This window comes from Mytilus galloprovincialis, chromosome 8, assembly GCF_965363235.1.
Source record: "Mytilus galloprovincialis chromosome 8, xbMytGall1.hap1.1, whole genome shotgun sequence".
In the NCBI taxonomy this organism is placed as follows: domain Eukaryota; kingdom Metazoa; phylum Mollusca; class Bivalvia; order Mytilida; family Mytilidae; genus Mytilus; species Mytilus galloprovincialis.
Window position 1 is genome coordinate 27,897,478 of NC_134845.1, and position 24,258 is coordinate 27,921,735.

A 24,258-nucleotide genomic window follows, 5' to 3' on the forward strand; every position below is an offset into this window, starting at 1 on the left:
GGAAAATGGTGTAAAACTGGTTTGCCGGACTGACAAAAGGACACAGACAGACAGACAGACAGAATGCAAACGTCGTTGGTAGGGGACTAATAATTATAAAACAATCTAAAATTAGTGATTTGTTACATTTTATATAAATTGTCGATAAATTCATTCCTTATCAGTGAATTTGTTACATCTGAATGAATAATGTTCTCTTAATAAGAAAAGTTAAAGGTTGTTATGGACTGGATAACTCAATGATAAATTCGGTCTTGAAAAATTCAAAACCCGTAATATAATTCATCGTACAGGTTATTCTGTCGGACATCCAGATTCTAAGATAGTATCAACTGTTTTGTTCCACTTGTTAAGAAAAGAGTCTATTATTCATTTGTTATTTATTATATAAATATATTTCTTACCTTTCCAAGAACTTTAACACCCTTGAACAGGCATAAGAACACACATAACCATGCTAGAGACAAACAAATAAAAAGCTGCCATCTTAAACTCCCACTATCTTCAATTCCGTCAGTTAAATCAAGTACGTGATTCCTATAAAACATTCTTTCATCAGTATTATCTAAATAGTTCTTTCAAATTCAAAAATTCGAAAATCCATTTAATATCAGGAAATGTATTGTGCTTTCATAATTAAATTGAAGAATATGTTGAAAAATAAGTAAACATTCACCAGAAAAATATAAAACTCCAAGCCTGTCTTCAACAAAAAAAAATTAATCAACATCTTGGATATTTCGAATAAGACAATAAAACTTTACACTACAACTGACATACTTACTCCCAGAACTGTTCACTGGCTGTAACTTTTGTAAGATTGGAACTTGTAAAATTCGATATCGTTTTATTTAATGTGCCTTCAAGCCCATCAACACATCTTTCATCGTTCCAGGAATTGTGACAATGACTCCATGGCAGTACACTTCTGAACGACATGAACAAATAATAAATCGTCCAGGCAACTATCACATTATAATAGATACAAACAATTGCTGAAACTATGACCATACCCATTCCAACACCTATTTAAATAATAAAAAGGAAAATATATGAAATGAAAGTTAATTAAACGAAAGCGAAGAATGATTAAGTGGAGAACATAACACAATAAAAAGAAAGTTCATTCAGTTACATAACATACTTTAACAACACTGTTTTGATACCTCTGCCAGTTCTCTATCAAATGTTCAATCAGCTCAGTAGTCGGTACCGAATTGATTTATAACAAACCTTTCTAGAATCGTCTGTTTTGAAATGGAAAATAGAAAAAAACTAAGGTGAGGCAATGCTGCCTTATAATTGATTTGGTTACTAATATTTCTAGAACCTTTTTGATAAAATAGCACTTCCACTGTCTCGGTTCTTATACATCCTAGGTTTTCAAATATACAGCTATGTACGTTCCTGATGAAGGTAAATCCAGAAAAGCGCTTTGGAAGCATGAAACTATTCTGTAATGTCTTTTGCGATCATGCATAGAATAAAAATAATAATAAGACCTTGTATTGTTCCAATAAAGAGCATTTGAGGGTCAACATGACAGTTGCATACACTAAACAATATACAATGATTTTGTAAAACATTTTAACTTTGAAAAGACATATTAAATATTTATATTACTAAAAATTACATATATCTCCTTATCGTACGTAATCATGAACATTATACTCCAGGCAGGACCAGAACCATAAAAACATTACAATATTAATCGTAATAAAACCATATTAATTCACGTTTGGACTAACTCCTCGACTTTTAATAATATTATTCCCTAAATATTTTGGAGGTTTAAATTTCATTTTCAAACAATTTTTTGCTTCATTTGAGATATCTAAAAAGTTATGACATATATGTTACGTCATTATGATCTTATTCTTGCATTTGTAGATAATGCGACCCCGTAGACATTTAAAGATTAATTTCCACATTAAAGCTAAGCTTGTCTTAGACGTATGTGTCACATCTTTTGGGAAATTTTGTTTTAAAGCTTTTCACATTTGTATATTATTCGGCCTTCCAACTGATTAATTTAAGCAACACATGATTCATATGTAGTTTTACGTATACGGGACGATTTATATTCGCATTATTTTTGAACTCGCGATCGACTCGAAAATAAATCGCTCGCGAAAATTAGTTGGTTCACAGTAGATACACCCATTCTGGATAACACCCTCAATAGATATAAGAAGATGAGGTATGAGTGCTAATGAGACAACTTTCCATCCAAGTCATAAGTTGCAAAAGTTAATCATTATCACAGTACGGTCTTCAGTTAACATCATCTGCCATGCGATTGCGTGGTCAAATCAAGCAGCAAGTGTTATTGCCACTACATTACAAGACATGTAAGTTGTCAGGTGAGAAATGGTGTACATAAGTTAATATGTCAGTCAATAACAAGTAAGGTGCAAATAGATCAACAACCTTGAAACTTTTAGATTATTTCATTCTTGTTTAGGAGACATTGTTTTAAGAACGCTTAGACTAATATCATACCTTTGAATAGTGGACAAATCCGCCATATTGTTACAGGACTAAGACTAGAAAACTGTCCAAAGGCTACTTCCATAAAGAATAGCGGAAATCCGCAAAGAAGTAGAAATATTATGTATGGAATGAAAAAAGCACCTGAAATATAATGATAAAGTATTTAATAGAAAAGTTAAAACATATTTATATGCGCTTTTATATTTTGGTTATTTCCAAAGTCAGGTTTTTACGCATGGTTTATACATGTTAACCATATTGCATGTTCTAAACTTGTTCGCCCTTAAAACGTACGTTTTTAACGGCAGTAAATAACATACATATTACGCATTACTATTTTACCTGAACAAAAGAACCTTGACTGTTCAGTCTAAACGTTTTAATTGGTTTGCTCCTGAACATATATACAAATAAAAAAAACAGTTAGGTACGGAGTTTAATCAAGGAGGCAGCTTACCAATGACACAAAAACAAAAGATACTAGTATTGATGTTGTCAGATTTATGCGAATGAAAATCAAATTTTAGCGTTGTTTTGAATAGAAAAAAAACAATAGAAAGGTTTTTTCAGAGCCAAAATGGTTATCAAAAGTACCAGAATTATAATTTAGTACGCCAGACGCGCGTTTCGTCTACATACGACTCATCAGTGACGCTCATATCAAAACTGTGAAAATGGAGTATATATCATCCAGTTTATAAGATATCCAAAGGCTTGCATTTCTCATCATGATTTCCTTGTCAGGGGATTGCTGATTTCAAGGAAGCTATTAGACCAAGAGCTTTGTGTGTTGAAATCATCCCTTTGGATAATTTCATTTCACGGACGTCATCACGAGTTGGTTGACCGTTATGGAATATCTGTTCCACATGACGACGGGTAGGTCAAAATAGTCTTTACCATAATCGCGTCCTCCTTTACCCCGAATTTGATCACCGAATTAAACTAACCAATGGTTGTGTACTTAAACTAACAACACGACGGGTGTCACATTTAAAGCAGAATCTGCTGAAACTCTCACCCGAGATAACCTGTTTTTTTGTAGGGTTCGTGTTGTTCAGTTATTTTTTTCTATGTTGTGTTTTGCATACTATTGTCCTTTTGTCTTTTTTGTTTGCAATGGTGTTGGAAGTTTCTTTTCGACTTATGAATCTCGCTCTAACATCCTTCGTCTCTCTTTGCCAAATTCCACCCACTATTAGACCTTCCTCGAATTAACTAAGTTATAGATTATGTGTTATTTAATATAAGAACAAACAACAAAATTAATCAACTAATATTGGCGTTTGAGTGTCTGAAAATTTTACATACAAGTTATTTTCAAATGTACATTATAAATAACTTGAATGTTTACAAAACACAATAAACATGAACCGACTGTTTACCAATTTATGAAAATGACATGTAACTTGTCATTCAATTCATTTCAACTGACAAGTACTAAAATAATTTTGATAGATATGTTGCTTCTTGTATCCGGCCAATGACTTATTGAATCTTCTTTTGTAAACAAGACAATTTCAAATACATAATCGTTGTGAATAAGACAAAACAATGCTGGAAATTGTTAATCACTAACCTCCTCCACTTTTATAACATAAGTACGGGAATCTCCAGATATTTCCTAATCCAACTGCATATCCGATGCAAGTCAGGATGAAATCCATTCTTCCTTGCCAACCATCACGAGCTTTCGTTTTAGGAACAGGTGCTTGTTCCATCTTTTCCATAATAACAGAGTCGTCATCTTTAGAACTGCTATTACTTGACATTCTGGTATTTTAATCTGCAAAAAAAAAACCAAAAACATAAAGACTAGGAGTGTGGAACTGTTTCAATTCTGATTTTATGACAAATTCAGAGGACTGCTAATTATACCAACATCTTTTTTTTACAAGAATGCGAATGAACATCTAAATGTCCCTATACATGTACTTATACTCTCTTATCAGATACCAGCTTTATCAGGAAAATACAGGTATGTACCAGTTTAGTACAAGAATCGCTACATAAGATTTTGTCATCACAATGGCCACATTAATTTTCCTCGTTCCAAACACGTTGGTATCAAAGCTGAATTATTTAAATAAGTACTTAAATTGATGCATAAACTTGAAGTTTGCTTTTTTTTGGTAGCTAAACTATGATTTATATATTACTTATTTTAGATCTATATGTAATCAAAACTGTCTTGAATATGATATTCAATAAACCTTTTGTTACCTATTTAAACCATGATTTAGTAATTAGCAAATGATTGCAAACTGTTTCTTTTATAACGATATAGAGCACAAAGTTAATATCGATTTTATAGTAGACCTAGCAAACTTTATTGCTCTTTCTACACAATAAATTAGAAATGATATAAAACAAATATTTCTGAAATATAAATTACTTGATAAAAAATAAAATTATAGGTATCCTCAATGCATACTCTGGTGACCACATATTTTTGTGTTAAAAATATCGTCCATTGTCAGAAATAAGCAGTTTGTTTACTTAAAATCTATTATTGGAATTTGAAATATGAAAATATCGTGAATGTTTTACATTCGCATACCACAGCCAATCAAATATTTGAAGATATAAATTAAGGTCGTCTAATCAAATATGCAAATTAACATTCAATCATTAGACAGAAAAGATTTACCCTAAATTATAGTAAATACAACCTTTGCTTATAATTTTATATTGTAACATTTAAAGTTAAATATCGTATCTACTGTTATCGTGTAAGCTTACTTACTTCATTAAAAACTTATTGTTCAGGTTAAAATCCTTATTATCAAGAGTTCAGAAGTTAGACGAATTTCATTCATAACAACATGATGTTTATGGGGTATTTGTTGTTTGGCATGTTTGATTAATTGCCAAGAGTAGTGGGATGAATGTTATTCCTAATAATTTAGTTCATTGTCCTTCTGATCAGTCATATTGGTGTGTAAACAGTAAGGTTACAAGGTTATTATTGATAGTATGCCTACCCCCTTTCTCATTCCATTTGACCATGAACTTTGTTTTTCCATATATATATATATATATCCACCTCCCCGTTTTCTAGCTCACAGGGTCAAATAAAAAGTTTTGAATCTCTCGGGTGGTTTTCATCTTCTTCAATTTAAAATTCAAATCAATTAAGACATTCACAAAAGTGCATGCATTTTACTTTTTTTTTTTTTAAATATTTTACACCTGCTCATTTACGACTTGAACCTTTCATGATGTCCTTATCATACAGTTATAAACCACAAGTTATTCTTATGCGCAACAATGTACCCTGTCATAGATTATTCCAAAGTATATCATTTGTAAAGCATAACGCATAAAAAATGACGTACTTCTCTAACTGTGCACCATCTGACATCATATCGCACTGATACAATACATTTTAACATTTTCATATTACTGTTATGCTAGTATAAAGATATTTTTTTAATGTGATAGACAAATAAATAAAACATAGCATTAAATTCAAACTCTACATTAAGAACATTAGCGTCATGTAAGAGGGATATCAATTGACATTCTTTATCAAGAAAGAAAAAAAATCATCTCGTGTTCCACACACGACACAGACAGAAGGTCAAACCTAGAAAGATCAGCGTTATATATGTACAGTGACGTTAACATCGCAAAATTACCGAGCATAGGAGACTCTGAGATAGCAGATGAGACTGTGTAAATGATTACCAATCCTTTTGTTGTTTATTGTATGAACTACCTTTTATCATAAATATTAGACCTTCCAGTTCAATTTCAATTACACTTCAGAGGCATATATTGGGTACTTATGCTTGACATAAGATATAGGCATTTTGTAGAAAATCCACTTCATTTGCCCCTTGTTCTTTGATATTTTATAATTCGGTACTTATTCGATAAAGGATCACTGCAAAAATTTAATTTTAGACAAAAACATGCACAAATATCGACCTATTCAATTTAAGATATATGTACAAAATGGTAGGTCTCTTTTCATTCAGTATCAGTATAGATGCATAAATGTTTCACAATACACAACGGTCATGGATTAAAATATTTCAATGTAAAAAATGTATCGCTTTTACTTTATGAACTGTTTAAAATACGTAAATGAGTGATACGTAGACCTTAAATTATAATGAGTACAGTTTAAGAAGATTACAATAAAACAAATTAAAACATTTCATTGATAAATCATTTGAGTAATATATTCTGCATCTGTATCTCATGCAAAACGATTTAGTCTTTCTCAACAAAAATAAATCTAACAAATGCTGATATAGTATGCATTATAAATATTATAACATAGTGCATTCCACAAGTCCATCCCTAGTTGCACTTTTATTATGCAGATTCGTCAAATACACGAGATGAACTCCTGATGGAGTTTAGAGAAGCGTACCGTCGATTTCAGTGCACACGACGATTATATTCCTATATGTATATAAATAAAATCAGGACGCACTTGAAAATAAACAATAACCTGTGATAGCAAACATACAGATCGTACAGTCAGCTATGCAAAACAACTAAAGTTCGTACATAATTCAAATTTCTGCTGATGTTGCATGTATTAGTCAGACATTGAGTGTAAATGTTTTCAATAAAAAACTGAGGAATGTTGATACATTTGTTAATGTAATTCATTCCTCAAAAGAGCATTATAATATTAAAAGACAACCATACACTGTAGCTTACTCAGTTTAATTCCAGTGAGGACCACATTCGTATTTCACTGGGGTAAAGCTGATGACCGTAACTGCATTCACGGTCATCCCAAGATGTCGGATGAAAAATTAGGTCAGTTTCTGTATTGTCTGTTAAAGTGTTTCTATATCATTTTCTTTACAAATCATACATTGAAACGATGTAAATTTATAAAAGAATCACTCGAAAATCACTAATTACTTCTGAGAAATGTGCATGAAACGGGAAATTCGATTTGAAAAAATCGTTAAGATGACCGTAAATCATAATCAAAATATTTTCAAGATGACCGTAACATAAAACAAGGATGACCGTGATTGGTAAAAAGATGACCGTAACTTGTAAAGGATGACCGTAATTTGTAAAGACTGACTGTAATTTATATAGGACGACCGTAACTTTTATAGGATGACCATCAATTCTAAGAAATATCCGTATTGTATTCAAAGCTTTTTTGTTGAATTTGTCGATCTCAATAGGGGCTCGGTTAGCGGATATAAATATGTTTCATAAATTTCTTTTTTTAAACTATAATATAATTGGCCATATTTAGAATTTATAACAATGATAGTAAATTGCATATTTCTCGTAAACAATGAAATATTCATTGATATCGACGTTAAAATTTTAACACAAATTGACAGCGATACGACGAAAATTTGAAGAAACATGAATGTGTCCCTAGTACACGGATGCCTCATCTACACTATCATTTTCTATGTTTAGTGGACTATGAAAATGGGATAAAACTGTAATTTGGCATTAGAATTAAAAAGATCATACCATAGGGAAAATGTGTACTAAGTTTCAATTTTATTTAACTTGAAGCTGGAAAAACGGACGAACAAACAGACGAACGGACGAACGTACGTACAGACCAGAAAAACATAATGCCAATAAATGGAGCATTAAAAACATTAATAAAACATACGAATATTTGGTAATCGAGCCCATGTGTATGGTTCCAGAGGAAGCAGATTAAAATCTTAATTTGTCTTGATATATGCAGGCGGAAACACTTTTGAAATAGAACAAAAGAATAGAAGCTCTGTGTTTATCGAGAAAGCGATAAATGTTAACTGTAATGTTTGATATAGTAACAAAATTTTAAAAAGTTAATAGAAACAAATAAAACGACAATTTTCTTATTTTAAAAACACCTTTCAATGTATCTATTACATAGTAATGCAAAACAATAAGATATCAAGTCGACGACATGGTTCTTATCGGGGCCTTTTATAGCTGACTATGCGGTAATTGGGCTTTGCTCATTGTTGAAGGCCTTACGGTTACCTATAGTTGTTAATGTTTGTGTCATTTTGGTCTTTTCTGGATAGTTGTCTCATTGGCAATAATACCACATCTTCTTTTTTATATATAGTATCTACAAGTTGGATGTAGAAAATGCATAACCTCCGATTTTTTTTTATCACGGACGGAGAACATATCAATCTTTTAGTTCAGAAATTTTCATGTCTGCCTTTCCATTATGTGAATCAAGAAAAAATTCCCCAAAACAGGTAACGATTGTATCGAAAAGAGAAAAATCGAGTGCACCTTTTTATGTTGGGGCATGTTTGGGTGTATATTTGTCTTTAAAACGTACAAAGCAAGAGTATTTTATATAGCATCTCGCTTCAGATTCTATCATTATTATATATCAAATCTACAGGTTGACTTTATAACGTAAAAAAATGACAGTACGAAAAGATGAAATATATGGGTCAAGTGAGATACCTATCTAATGAATCACAAAAACAGAGTAGGTGTGTTCGAACAGCTATTTTTTTAAAAGTATTTGACGACAGTCTTTTAATTTGGATGATGAAACTAAATGGATATCTTCGAAAAAATATGATTTTCTTGTGTGTGATAACTAGGGTTTATAATCTTCAACCACTGAAAATGTTTAGTCTGCCCTTCCATGAAATATTTAATTAGATTTTTTTTAAATGCTTAAGAATTTTCAAAAATTCCATCTGACATCCGAACAGACAATATTTTTAAGTTGAATCAATGCAGACAAGATCATTAACTAATGCTCATTAGCTAGTAGATACATTTGTCTTTTAAAATATAACTGACATATAACGATCGATCGTAATGGTGCTATGTGGATAAATTTATCAGTTTTCAAGAGCAATATTGGCAGAGCGTCATCCCTACAATGGCTTCCATTTCTACGATTGTGAGCATGAACTGGCGTAATGGGGAGATAATTTTGAAGAAGTAGAATCCTGACTGTATGAATAAAATTTCTGTATACGTTCCGCCTTGTGATACGCTTTTCGTACAATATTATTTTAAGGATCTACTTTGCTGGAGCTCACCTTCACTAGTTTATTCGAATGATATTTTCAAAATATTTCTGTTATTTTATTTGCACGACAAAATGAAAGACGATATAATATCAATGGGTGTACATGCAATTTTTGGGCATTTTTAAAAATGTGTATTTATTATATGTCATTAAAAGGAATCCCAGAAACAAAACAAAAATCTTTTGTCGAGCAGTTGAAGGCTGTGCACCGCATTTTTTTCATTATGCTTGTAAGGTGTCATTTTATCGCGCTTTTGTAGCATGTTTTCCCTTCCTGTTCATTTGCATGTCTTTTGGCAAATTCATTTTAAAAATTAAACCCTCTACTGTAAAAAAGATACATATGGTAATCTTTGCATTTGAAGCACGTGTCACCGGGGAAATAAGGGTGACTTGTCCGGTGTGTAACAAGAGCCTGACTGAATGGCCTCTTGTTACGGAAATTGTGTGATGCACCTGATCACACAACGAATGATTGCTGTGAATAGCAATGAGAACTCTGAGACTGAAACTCTGGTGAAACCTAACTTCTGAGACTCTGGAACTAGCGACGAATAAACCAATAATTCAGCATGGAATACTAATACTTTTATTACAGATGGACTGTGTTCAGTGTAAAGTCCTGAGTCCAAATCTTGCTTATAGAAATTATAAACAAGTATTTATACACAATTGAATTAACAAGTATGGACATAACAAATAACAATTAATTTGAGTGATATTGTTCACTGACAAAGATTAAACTATTTTTAGAACTTGAAGAATAGATATTAAATGATAATCTGATTATGACAATTAAGAACATACATTATGAATAAGGTAAAATGTCACTAATTAGCTAACCGATTGAAACATGTCACTCAATGCCCAAACTGAGAATTAAATGCATATTAAAGAATGTTGATTTTAAGTCCTGGATACGAAATGTAAATAGAAACGAAAATATAAAATTAAATGAATTAAAAAAAAACAGAGAATTAAAGTCTAAAATATCAAAATTGAGAATTTTATATTAAAGTCCAAAATAATAAACGAAGCTGCTTTTTCCACTGTCACTTATGCCTCTCCTCCCAATTAAGTCCGTCCTCGGACTTAGCACTATCTATATCGGCCGCCTCTTCGGTTGTTATAGTGTCTGTTATGATTGGGTCGCTGTTGGTTTTGGCAGGATACAAGATGGAGTTTGTGGTTAAGGTCCTGAAGTTGAAAAGTCAATTGAGAAATCGAGTCCGCTTGAAAATTTACCTTTGAACATAGGTCTGCCTTTTCTTTTTCCAATGCTTGTTTTTCATTTTTCAATGATTGGATTTCATCCGTAAATTCGGTCGAACGTAAATAGTATAGATCTTGGACCATTTTCACAGTTCCGTCCTTTTCACTTACTTGGTCCTTTAATTCTTGAATTTGATTCACATATTCCTCTACGTTTATGCGCCAAGCACTTTCTTCTTTCTGTTGACGAAGGTTTTCAAGTTTTTGCTTGAACTGGTCTCTCTCTGATTCGATAATTTGCTGATTCTTTAATTGAATTTTGAGTGCCTCGATGCACTTTTGCTGTTCTAGATTTGTATTTTTTTCCTTGATAATTTTCTGCTTCACATATGTGACAGTGGAAAAAGCAGCTTCGTTTATTATTTTGGACTTTAATATAAAATTCTCAATTTTGATATTTTAGACTTTAATTCTCTGTGTTTTTTTAATTCATTTAATTTTATATTTTCGTTTCTATTTACATTTCGTATCCAGGACTTAAAATCAACATTCTTTAATATGCATTTAATTCTCAGTTTGGGCATTGAGTGACATGTTTCAATCGGTTAGCTAATTAGTGACATTTTACCTTATTCATAATGTATATAGATATAGGAAGATGTGGTGTGAGTGCCAATGAGACAACTCTCCATACAAATAACAATTTAAAAAGTAAACCATTATAGGTTAAAGTACGGCCTTCAACACGGAGCCTTAGCTCACACCGAACAACAAGCTATAAAGGGCCCCAAAATTACTAGTGTAAAACCATTCAAACGGGAAAACCAACGGTCTAATCTATATAAACAAAACGAGAAACGAGAAACACGTATATATTACATAAACAAACGACAACTACTGTACATCAGATTCCTGACTTAGGACAGGTGCAAACATTTGCAGCGGGATTAAACGTTTTAATGGATCCAAACCTTCTCCCTTTTTCTGAAACAATAGCATAACATCACAACAAAGAAAAACATACGATAAAATATCAATTGGCAGACTTAACTCAATCAAAAAACGTATGATTAAACAATGAACGAATAAATTTGATCTGCGATATCTGAATACAAATGCACAGTTAATTAAATATTAGAGACAAACATTCATGACCAAAAAGCTAACAAACAAATTCAAAAACAGGACATGACTGAGAAATATTTAACCAATCAATGTTCACTTTAGAAAAAAACCGGTTTTTTTATAATCTTGAAGTTTATACAAATGTTGTAAGAATAAGTGAAGATATTACAAATAATCAAAGCTGGTGTACAGACAAGATCCGTATAAATAAAAAATGACAAAAAAGCATTATAAACAGTATCAACAGGTCGAATTAACAAGAAAATACGATTTGAGAGTACTCGCAGTTACTGACAGCTAGTTAAAAGCCAAAACCAATTAATAATAAAAAATCATGCATCAGAGACTAAAATCGACTAAAACACATCACAGGGATTTAGTATTTTAACGTCATTAATAGTCAAAGAAGACATGACTTGTGCAATGCCAAAAATAAATGTATCGACAGGTAGTAGTATAATGAAGAGCGACTTCTATAGAAATAAAAGTTAACGTGTCTGTGTCTCTATACATCTCGCCTCAAAAGATAATGAAATTTAGTTATGTTTTAATTTGCTAGTGACAATATCAATATTAGTGCCAATGTGAACTATATTCAGAGATCTTATTACAATATCGGTACGATAACCCTTACTTATAAGTTTGTTTAAAGGTTCGATGAGTTTACAAGGATCACATAGTGATTTCCTCGCTTTAAGTACAATATTACCATAAAATTTAGGATGTGAAATACCATTTTTAATAAGCTTTCTACAGGTATAGCCAAATTTACTAATCAAATCTTTGTATCTATGAAAGAATTTAGTAAAAGTTTTAAGTAATTTATGGTATCGAAATCCCTGACACAACAATTTACCAGTGATGCATTGATTACGTTCGTTAAAATCTATGACATCAGAACACACACGGGCAAACCGAACGAGTTGCGATATATAAACACCGTATGATGGAGCCAAAGGCACATCGCCGTCTAAAAAAGGAAAATTAACAATAGGAAATGAAAAATCGTCTCTTTTGTCGTAAATTTTAGTGTGAAGTTTCCCGTTTGAAATTGAAATGTCTAAATCTAGAAAAGGACAACTGTTGCTGTTTATGTTAGATTTAGTTAAAGTAATTAAGTTCGTTTGGGTAAATTTCTGAAGTATATTTAGAGAACTCTGGATTATTCAACGAAAAAATATCATCCAGATAACGGTAGGTATTTTTGAATGTATCAACCAAATGTAACAATGATGGGTCTTTACGTATGTTCTTAATTGTCATAATCAGATTATCATTTAATATCTATTCTTCAAGTTCTAAAAATAGTTTAATCTTTGTCAGTGAACAATATCACTCAAATTAATTGTTATTTGTTATGTCCATACTTGTTAATTCAATTGTGTATAAATACTTGTTTATAATTTCTATAAGCAAGATTTGGACTCAGGACTTTACACTGAACACAGTCCATCTGTAATAAAAGTATTAGTATTCCATGCTGAATTATTGGTTTATTCGTCGCTAGTTCCAGAGTCTCAGAAGTTAGGTTTCACCAGAGTTTCAGTCTCAGAGTTCTCATTGCTATTCACAGCAATCATTCGTTGTGTGATCAGGTGCATCACACAATTTCCGTAACAAGAGGCCATTCAGTCAGGCTCTTGTTACACACCGGACAAATCTTGCTTATAGAAATTATAAACAAGTATTTATACACAATTGAATTAACAAGTATGGACATAACAAATAACAATTAATTTGAGTGATATTGTTCACTGACAAAGATTAAACTATTTTTAGACCTTGAAGAATAGATATCAAATGATAATCTGATTATGACAATTAAGAACATACATTATGAATAAGGTAAAATGTCACTAATTAGCTAACCGATTGAAACATGTCACTCAATGCCCAAACTGAGAATTAAATGCATATTAAAGAATGTTGATTTTAAGTCCTGGATACGAAATGTAAATAGAAACGAAAATATAAAATTAAATGAATTAAAAAAACACAGAGAATTAAAGTCTAAAATATCAAAATTGAGAATTTTATATTAAAGTCCAAAATAATAAACGAAGCTGCTTTTTCCACTGTCACACACGTCTTATTTTCTTCTACCTATAGGATAAAACTCTCATATTAATATGTGTATACCAACACGATTATTCATTTGATACAAAAAGATAGTTATATAAATACGGATATTTCTTAGAATTGAGGGTCATCCTTTAAAAGTTACGGTCATCATTTACAAATTACGGTCATCTTAAAAGCAGTTACGGTCAGCCTTGTTATGAATCGCTGATTCTGTTACGGTCATCTCGATTGTGATTTACGATCATCTTGGCGATTTTTTCAAATCGAATTTCCCGTTTCATGCACATTTCTCAGAAGTAATTAGTGATTTCCGAGTGATTCTTTTATAAATTTACATCGTTTCAATGGATGATTTGTAAAGAAAATGATATAGAAACACTTTAACAGACAATACAGAAACTGACCTAATTTTTCATCCGACATCTTGGGATGACCGTGAATGCAGTTACGGTCATCAGCTTTACCCCAGTGTATTTTAAACCGCATTAAATACAGAAATCAAAAACCTGAACGTTATTACTTAATTCAAGTATAGACATTTAAAATAAATAGGGAATGTGTCCATTTAAAATAGATGATGGCCCCGTTTGCATATATTATTTTAAAGGAACATAACTCCAGATAAGGTAACGCTACCCAAATTCGTACGTGATCAGAGTTTTGTGGTAATAAGCATCTTGTATAAGTTTCATTACATTTAGTCGAGGCAAACGTAAGTTAAAGAACGGAAACCATTTTTAAAGGAGCATATCGCTAGAAAACTCTACCCAAATTCAAACTCGATGTGTGTTTAATTTTTAAACTGCAAATTTTTAATATATGTTTTGGTATTTTGCAAGATACATGTATATGCTATTTGCTTAGAGTTAATTTTTGGTGCTGCTTTTTTATTATTTATTGCATGCTGCATGCCTTGTTTTATTTGTTATTGCATATGTTTTTATATTCGGTGAAAAGCTCATTAGAGCTTATGTTTGTATTGTTTGCCAATATGCCGAATCCAAATAAAGTTTTACTTACTTACTTACTTACTTACTTACTTTGTTTAGTGGTAATAAGCATTGTGTAAAGATCTAGAATAAATAGCATTTGGCGATAGAAATTAAATTTAAATTAAATATCCATTAAAAGAAGAGAGAATGGGTGTGTCAAAGGGACAACAACTCGACCAAAAAGCAACCAAAAAACACAGCCAAAGGCAACCAATGGGGTTTAAACGCACGCAGAGAGAAAATCCCACACTCGGAGGCGGAATTAAGCTGGCTGGTCAACTATAATGTATACTATTTCATTGAAATGTACGCTACATGTTTTATCAGATCTCAATCCTTTCTCTATACCTCTACCCAAATTGGAATAAACAAACGCACATCAATATGCATAGACCACTAGTATAGGTATGCATTGAATACTGAGTAAGTGAAAGAATAACATCCAGACGACACAAATCAAGGTATAAAAGGTATTTAGGTATGCGTGGAAAGGATACACTAGGGTCTCTTTAAATGGGGGTACTCCGAATGAGCCCCCCCCCCCCTTTTTTTGTAGTAAAAATATAGATTTATTTTCATGGAAGTTATATTATATTGTTTTCACTAGGAATATATGTGAAAGTTGCTGACAGACAGCAGTTGTGATATATACTGATCGATATGTACCGGTGATGAAAACTGAGGGAATCGCATGAACTACAAAAAGTAGTGAGACTAGATGTGTCGATATAGTAAGCGTCTCCTGCTATGCATTCATTGGACTTCATTACCCGTCATGCGAACTCATCATGCGAATCCAAACTAAGTCAAAATAGGACACATTCTGACAAAAATCCTGAAATTTTGTTTTAATAGGATACACAAATTCTTTCAGTTGATCTCTTGAGTTTGTTGCATAACAATGGGTCGGCTTTAGAGTGTGTAAATATGTAACTATAATTTCCCTTACATGTTTATAACCAGATGCTCCGCAGGGCGTAGCTTTATACGACCGCAGAGGTTGAACCCTGAACGGTTGGGGCAAGTATGGACACAACATTCAAGTTGGATTCAGCTCTAAATTTGGATTGTGATTAAATAGTTGACACAGCATAGGTTTCTGACACAGAATGAATGTGTTCTAATGAACTGAAAATTTTTGTTTTCTCTTAGAGCAATTCACTATGCTGTTGAATATTAATCCTCTCAAAAAAATGTTTGAAGAAATTTTCTTTTTTATTTATGAAATTTCAAATGAGAAAAATTGAACCCAATTTTTTTAATCACATCCCCCTTTCCCTTATTCCAAAACTAATCTCAATTAAAATTTCTAATGGAGTTTGCAACAATAACTACTCATTTAAATACATCATAAAATATTAAGATGTAAAAAAACTGCTTGTTATCACTGAATGGTAAAGATTATTTTAATTTATCAGTTGGTAGTAAAAAGTGAATATACATTGTATATTGTATATAACAAAGATTTAAGTTGATTCTGGACAAAGAAAGATAACTCCAATTAAAAAAAAATCTTGCTATTGCACAATATTTTGCAATTAGATATTTCTTGCTTACTATTCTGGACAAAGAAAGATAACTCTAATTAAAAAAAATTTGCTATTTCACAATATTGTGCAATTAGATATTTCTTGCCATTGCGCAATACTGTGCAATTGAAAAGACTTGCTATTGCACAATACTTAATATAATAATTTTAGATCCTGATTTGGACCAACTTGAAAACTGGGCCCATAATAAAAAATCTAAGTACATTTTTGGATTTAGCATATCGAAGAACCCCAAGATTTCAATTTTTGTTAAAATCAGACTAAGTTTAATTTTGGACCCTTTGGACTTTAGTGTAGACCAATTTGAAAACAGGACCAAAAATGAAGAATCTACATACACAGTTAGATTTGGTATATCAAAGAACCCCATTTATTCAATTTTTGATGAAATCAAACAAAGTTTAATTTTGGACCCCGATTTGGACCAACTTGAAAACTGGGCCAATAATCAAGAATCTAAGTACATTTTTAGATTCAGCATATCAAAGAACCTAACTGATTCATTTTTTGTCAAAATCAAACTAAGTTTAATTTTGGACCCTTTGGACCTTAATGTAGACCAATTTGAAAACGGGACCAAAAGTTAAGAATCTACATACACAGTCATGACAGTTAGATTCGGCATATCAAAGAACCCCAATTATTCAATTTGGATGAAATCAAACAAAGTTTAATTTTGGACCCTTTGGGCCCCTTATTCTGTTGGGACCAAAACTCCCAAAATCAATACCAACCTTCCTTTTATGGTCATAAACCTTGTGTTTAAATTTCATAGATTTCTATTTACTTATACTAACGTTATGGTGCGTAAACCAAGAAAAATGCTTATTTGGGTCCCTTTTTGGCCCCTAATTCCTAAACTGTTGGGACCTAAACTCCCAAAATCAATACCAACCTTCCTTTTGTAGTCATTAACATTGTGTTTAAATTTCATTGATTTCTATTTACTTAAACTAAAGTTATTGTGCGAAAACCAAGAATAATGCTTATTTGGGCCCTTTTTTGGCCCCTAATTCCTAAACTGTTGAAACCAAAACTCCCAAAATCAATGCCAACCGTTCTTTTGTGGTCATAAACCTTGTGTCAAAATTTCATAGATTTCTATTAACTTAAACTAAAGTTATAGTGCGAAAACCAAGAAAATGCTTATTTGGGCCCTTTTTGGCCCCTTATTCCTAAAATGTTGGGACCAAAACTCCCAAAATCAATACCAACCTTCATTTAGTGGTCATAAACCTTGTGTTAAAATTTCATAGATTTCCATTCACTTTTACTAAAGGTAGAGTGCGAAAACTAAAAGTATTCGGACGACGACGACGACGACGACGACGCCAACGTGATAGCAATATACGACGAAAATTTTTTTCAAATTTTGCGGTCGTATAAAAAACAATGTTCAAGGTGAAAACTGATTTAACAGTTCGAGCTGCATAATTCGTTAATACTAGTATACACATTATTGTCATAACTAGTTATCAAAGGTACCAGGATTATAATTTAATACGCCAGACGCGCGTTTCGTCTACATAAGACTCATCAATGACGCTCAGATAAAAATAGTTTTAATAAATTATTTATAAAACTTTTTTGAACTATTGTGTACATATGTCTTATATTTTAATCTGTAATCGTATTTAAATAATCAATTCCTTGGCCTTAATGGTTCCCTAGCAAACTTAAATTACACAAGCAATGATACCTTAACCAAATAAATGCGATTGATGAAATCCGGAATACTCAACCAATGTTCAATTTATATAGATGAAGAAATAATCTTTCAATCATATTAATTGAGGTTTGTAGCTGGCATGTCAGTAACTGCTAGTAGTCCTTTGTTTATCTATGTATTATTATCATTTTCATTATTCTCTTTTGCTACCTATTCTGTCATCTGACTCGCACTTCTTTTGAAACTGAGTTTTACTTTGCCTATTGATGTGTGTTTCTTTGATATACATTGGCTAGATGTATAGGGGTAGGGTTGAGATCTCACAAAGCATGTTTAACCCAGCCGAATTTTTGCGCCTGGGCTTAGTTGATATGTTTTCCCAAATTGGAGTTAATTAGGCAGCAACCATTTGATTTTCTGGGGGGGGCTATGGTTTTTTTTGGAAAAAAAAGTTTGTTTCCAGTTTTTGGAGAAAAAAATAATTTGTTTTTGATTCTGAGAAGAAAAAATTGTTTGTTTCACCCTCAGCTGCCACTATATGTAATGCTAAAATTGAAAGAAAAAAATTGTTTTCGACTTGTCGCGAAAAAAATAGATTGTTTTTCGCCGCAGGCGAAAAAAAAAATTTGTCCAGAAAAAAAAACCATAGCCCCCCCCAGAAAATCAAATGGTTGCTGCCTTATTACGTCCATTTTCACTGAACTAGTACACATTTTTATTTCGGGGGCCAACAGACTTTTAACTAGCGTGTATGTATAATGTATTTGGCTTTAGAACCGATCATGGGTAAAAGAATAAATAATTGAACAACTACTCGACTAAAGAGCTAAAAAAAAATGGAGAATGTTTCTATCGGACAGATATGAAATCCTCTCTTGCATATAACTTTACTAAGGGACATAACTCAATATATAACAGTAAAGTGACGCTATCCAAATTCGTACTTGATCCGTGTTTTGTGGTAATACGCATTGTGCATTAGGTTCGTAACATTCGGTTGAGGACGAGTATAGTGCGGTCATAAAACTTTCGAGCACGATTTTTGTACTCAGACTCAAGAATCAACCAATCAAAATGCCGGATTTTGTGTTTCGAGCATGATTTTTGTGCTCCGAGCACTGAGCAAAGTTTTATGACTTCACCCCCTGGAATCAGTCCATTCGTAAAGGAGCATAAGTTTAGAACGGTAAAAGTGACGCCACCAAAAACAAATTTGATCTGTGTTTTGTTGTAAAATGCATCGTGTATAACTTTCGTAAAATAATAATGTTTGGGCACGGAAACCAATTTTGGGACGTACGAACAGACAAAGAGGCATCAAACCATCCCGACCACAAATTAATCTTTAAAGCAGCGAGAAAATCCCACATCCATAGCGTGCTTCTTAGCGCCCCAAAACATTAAGTTACATTAATGCAGCAAAATGGACGACACACTAAAGCACGAGAAAAACAATTGGTTCAAACAAGCGGCTGAATTAAACGTTCTGTGAAGTCTCCAATATCCTCTATACAACTGGACAATGTGGAGTAAACAAATGCACAGCAATATGCACAGTAAAAATAAGTTTAAAAGAAGTTCGAAGTTTGATTAGGTAACAGAAGACAATTAAGACGACACAAATCATAGTATAAAAGGTATTCAGGTGCGTGTGGACAGGATACACTTGGATGCCCCTAAGAAAGAGTATTCCGAATGAGCCCCCTCCCCCTTTTCCCATTTTGAAGTAAACATTTAGATTTATTTCTTAGTCATTCAAAGTTATTGATATTGTTCTTTCTTAAAATTTATGTTGAAGTTGCTGACAGACAGCATTCGGGATATATGCTGGTCGACTAGTTAGCACATCCTGCTTTGCATTCAATACCCGACATTCGAATCCACACGTAGTCAATATATCACATTCAGGAATACGACAAATTCTGATAGAAATTTTGATATGTTGTTTTGAAAGGATACACAAATTCTTCAATTTGATCTATTGAGTTTATAGCAAAACAATGTTTTGACCAGGGTGTGAAAATATGTTTTTATTCTTTATCTTTTATAAAAACAATATTCAAGGTGAAAACTCATTAACAGTTCGTGTTGCATAGTTCGTTAATACATATGAATTATTTATATAATTTTTTGAACTCTTATGACCATATATCTTATATTTTAATCAGTAATCATATTAAAATATTTAAACGCCTTGGACTTACATGACCTTGCATGGCATAAGTTTAAAAATAACAAAATCGGTAAGAATCGATTACTGTGCCAAATTTATCATTTAAATAAAACCAGAATTTTACCGTATCAGTTGCTGATGGTACCCTCGCAAACAGTTATAACACAAGCGGTGGTACCTAGACAAAAAAAACGTAGTCTTCTGTGTACGATTATATCATTTTTACGCAAATATATCGTTTAATTGTCAATTTGTTTCTCTCTCTGTTTGTTATGTTGTGAAAATATGGCAGCTAAATATTAATCGTTTTTTGAAGCCGTAGTTTACCGATTGTCACCTTATAGTAAACAATCAACAAAGAAGCATTGATATTGAGCACATGTATAACATGTACAATCAGATAATAGTATATTTCAATGGCAGATCCATGCGTATTGTGATCACCTGATTTTTACGAGAAGAGTCACGATAAGATCACTTCCATACTGAAAATATGTCGGCGAATTGCTTCCTGGCAAAAAAAAAGTAAACTTCTTCTGAATGTGGACAAGTTAAAGAATTTCCTTCAGAAAAAAGTATGTGTACATAAGTTTTATAAAGAAAACTATCCATTTAGTTATAAAAAAAAACATATGCATCATTTTTTTTTTATTTGAGGTTTCATATGACTATTTTATATGAACATGACATAAGTTTGCAATGGTGATTTGTGTATGCATGCATGCCTTTGAGTATACTTCCATCTGGCATGCATATATATAATATTTGGATTCAGTGACGAGCATGGGTAAAAGAATGACGAATGGAATGTTTCAAAGAGACACTACTCGACCAAAGAGCAAAAATGGGGAATGTGTACATTGGACAAAGATGATGCCCCATCTAGCCTATAACATTATTAAGGGACATACATTGTAACTGAAGAACGGTAAAAGTGACACTACCCAAATTCGTACTTGATCTGATATTTGTGGTAATAAGCATTGTGTACAAGTTTCATAACATTTGATTGATGAAAAGTCAATGACTGGCAACACAAATTTAAGCTATTTTTCCATTCATAAAATTCACAAAAGAGAATAACTCTAAAACGGTAAAATTCACGCCAGCAAAATTCAAATTTTATCTGTGTTTTGTGGTAATAAGCATTGTGCATAAGATTCATAACATTTGGTTGAGGCAAACTTAAGTTCTTTAACTTGATGGATTGAGTTTGTTGCATAACAATGTGTTGACCAGGGTGTGAAAAATGTAACGATTATTTCCTTTACCTATTTATAAAAAAAACAAACAATATTTAAGGTGAAAACTCTTAACAGATCGTGCTGCATAATTCATTAATACATTAGAATAATTTATAAAACCTTTTTGAACCTTTGTGTACATAAGTTGTAATGGTGTTCTTCGTGCATATACACCTTTGAGAACACTTTCAACTAGCATGCATGTATACTATATTTGGATTCAGTACCGATCATGCATGCATGGGCAAAAATAGAATGTGTCAAAGAGACGCTACTCCATTAAAGAGCAAAATAAATGAGGAATGTGTTCATGGGACACAAATAATGCCCCGCTTGCATATAACAGTATGTGAATTCTCAGTCGGTCATCGAGGTTTGTATATTTCTGATGGAAAATTTTGATTTGAAACACTTTTTTTTAATGTAAAGAACATTTTTTTTTCTTCATTCTCTATTATTTAAAAAAAAAAGTGTATTGATACAAACGGTGCAAACACTTGACGTTGTTTACATTTATATGAATTTCAAGGTCCAAGATGTTGTCATTTATAAAATATTTCAGGATTGTAAATATATATACATACATAATTGATTTCCATTGAGAAAAAAATTGTTGTATTATAAAATATACAAACTAACTAGTTATTACAGTAGAAGGTGCATGAAGACAATGAGGCAAACAAGATGCAGAAATAAGAAATATGGCAGAATAACATACAAAACACATCATGTTACCGAATGGCAAGGGTTGCCAATATCTTTTACTCAATTGATAATCCTTTTGGCAGCGATCCATATTGTTTTCCATTTACTTTTGACTTTGACAATGAAAATAATTTCCATTGCGAAATACTACATACATGTATTATCCCACATAATGGTTACTTTATTTTTAGAAAACTTGTAGGAAATGGTTCAGTAATTTGTATTGAGAATAAAGGACAAAGTTTATGATGTTTTGTTTGATACTTTTTGGGGAATTTTTTAACCTAATTTTAACAATGAAGTATGTATTCTTATACTTGCTATTAACATATACACATAAACAAGTATATAGGCCGGAATTATCAAGAAACTCTAACAAATAATCAAATGGACAAAAAAACACGGCTGCAACTCCTTAAGTTAAAATTAAACCAAGACAGTTTGAAAAGTTCGGTTCAGGTCTTGTTGTTTATATGTCCTCTCAACAGCTATTTTTATTTTATGTCTTTTGCTTTAAAAATTTTGTTCACGTACTTGATGAAGTTTATCATAAAAGAACTAACCGTGCACGGGGATCTTATGTATCAGTGTGTTAATATAGATATTATCTCAGATGCTAAAGGAAAATAATTTACGAAAGGTGTGGAGTTTCCATACAGTACACCTAATAAGAACGTGCACAGCAAACCTCACAACCGGCAGTGGAACAGCGCTTTGATGGCTATATTTCAACTCAAAGTGATAGTTCGGCAATAGCACTGGTTTGAGCGAAGTGTGCATCCAGGAAAACATATGTCAATATAAATCAAATAAATAAATACCGAAATAGATACCATTTAAGTTTATCAAATCAATTTAATTTCTAACCTATGCTCTATAGGTACACATCATTTTTCCGATATTCATATATATATTAAAAAAAAGAAGATGTGGTATGATTGCCAATGAGACAACTGTCCACAAGAGACCAAAATGACACAGATATATTCTTCCGATTACGTTCATACGAGTAAGCAGTGTATATTATATCAGTTAAATAAAAAGAAATAATTTTATGAACACTGTAAAAATCAATATATTCCTGTTCATGCTGACATTTATTTAAATAGTAAAAGAATTATAAAAAAAAGTCTCTTCCAAACAAAGCAGAAATTTCCTCGATATCGGAAAAACGCGCGTGATTTTATTGTGTTATCTGTCTGAAATGTTTTAATAAATCGATGGTTGTCAAGGCGAAAATTTAATTTGATATGGCATTATGAAAAATCTTTACAAAAAATGTTAAAATATGAAGAAGTCATACTTATCTCACAGCAATAACAACCAGTATTAGAAAAACTAACATTCAAACAGCCTTGAATTAAGTACAGTTATTTAAAACGTGTGCTCACATTAATCATCAAAGAATTTCCACCTCGCGCATCTTATAAGCGTGCCTTGTCACATGTAAATAATTAATTGTGTTTATGTTTAGTTTACTATGACATAGACACTTGTTTTAGATCTCTAGCTCTGACTGACACAAGCAAGGTACCCCGACATCATAGATATCTAACTCTGACTGACACAAGCAAGGTACCCCGACATCATAGATATCTAGCTCTGACTGACACAAGCAAGGTACCCCGACATCATAGATATCTAGCTCTGACTGACACAAGCAAGGTACCCCGACATCATAGATATCTAGCTCTGACTGACACAAGCAAGGGCAAGGTACCCCGACATCATAGATATCTAGCTCTGACTGACACAAGCAAGGTACCCCGACATCATAGATCTCTAGTTCTGACTGACACAAGCAAGGTACCCCGACATCATAGATATCTATTTCTGACTGACACAAGCATGGTACCCCGACATCATAGATCTCTAGCTCTGACTGACACAAGCAAGGTACCCCGACATCATAGATATCTAGCTCTGACTGACACAAGCAAGGTACCCCGACATCATAGATATCTAGCTCTGACTGACACAAGCAAGGTACCCCGACATCATAGA

At 32.3% G+C, this 24,258-nt stretch overlaps 1 protein-coding gene across 2 annotated transcripts in view; it reads right to left on the minus strand.

The window, feature by feature from the left end:
• The window catches only part of LOC143085474 (sodium- and chloride-dependent glycine transporter 1-like), a 50,055-nt gene that overhangs the window by 20,829 nt on the left and 4,968 nt on the right, over positions 1-24,258 (minus strand). For both annotated transcript variants that reach the window (XM_076261837.1, XM_076261836.1), the window contains exons 2-5: positions 4,073-4,279; positions 2,503-2,634; positions 785-1,025; positions 405-537 (exon numbers count right to left, since the gene is read on the minus strand). In XM_076261837.1, the coding sequence (XP_076117952.1) occupies positions 405-537; positions 785-1,025; positions 2,503-2,634; positions 4,073-4,265 (699 nt within the window). In that variant the 5' untranslated portion in view covers positions 4,266-4,279. The remainder of the gene's footprint in view (positions 1-404; positions 538-784; positions 1,026-2,502; positions 2,635-4,072; positions 4,280-24,258) is intronic.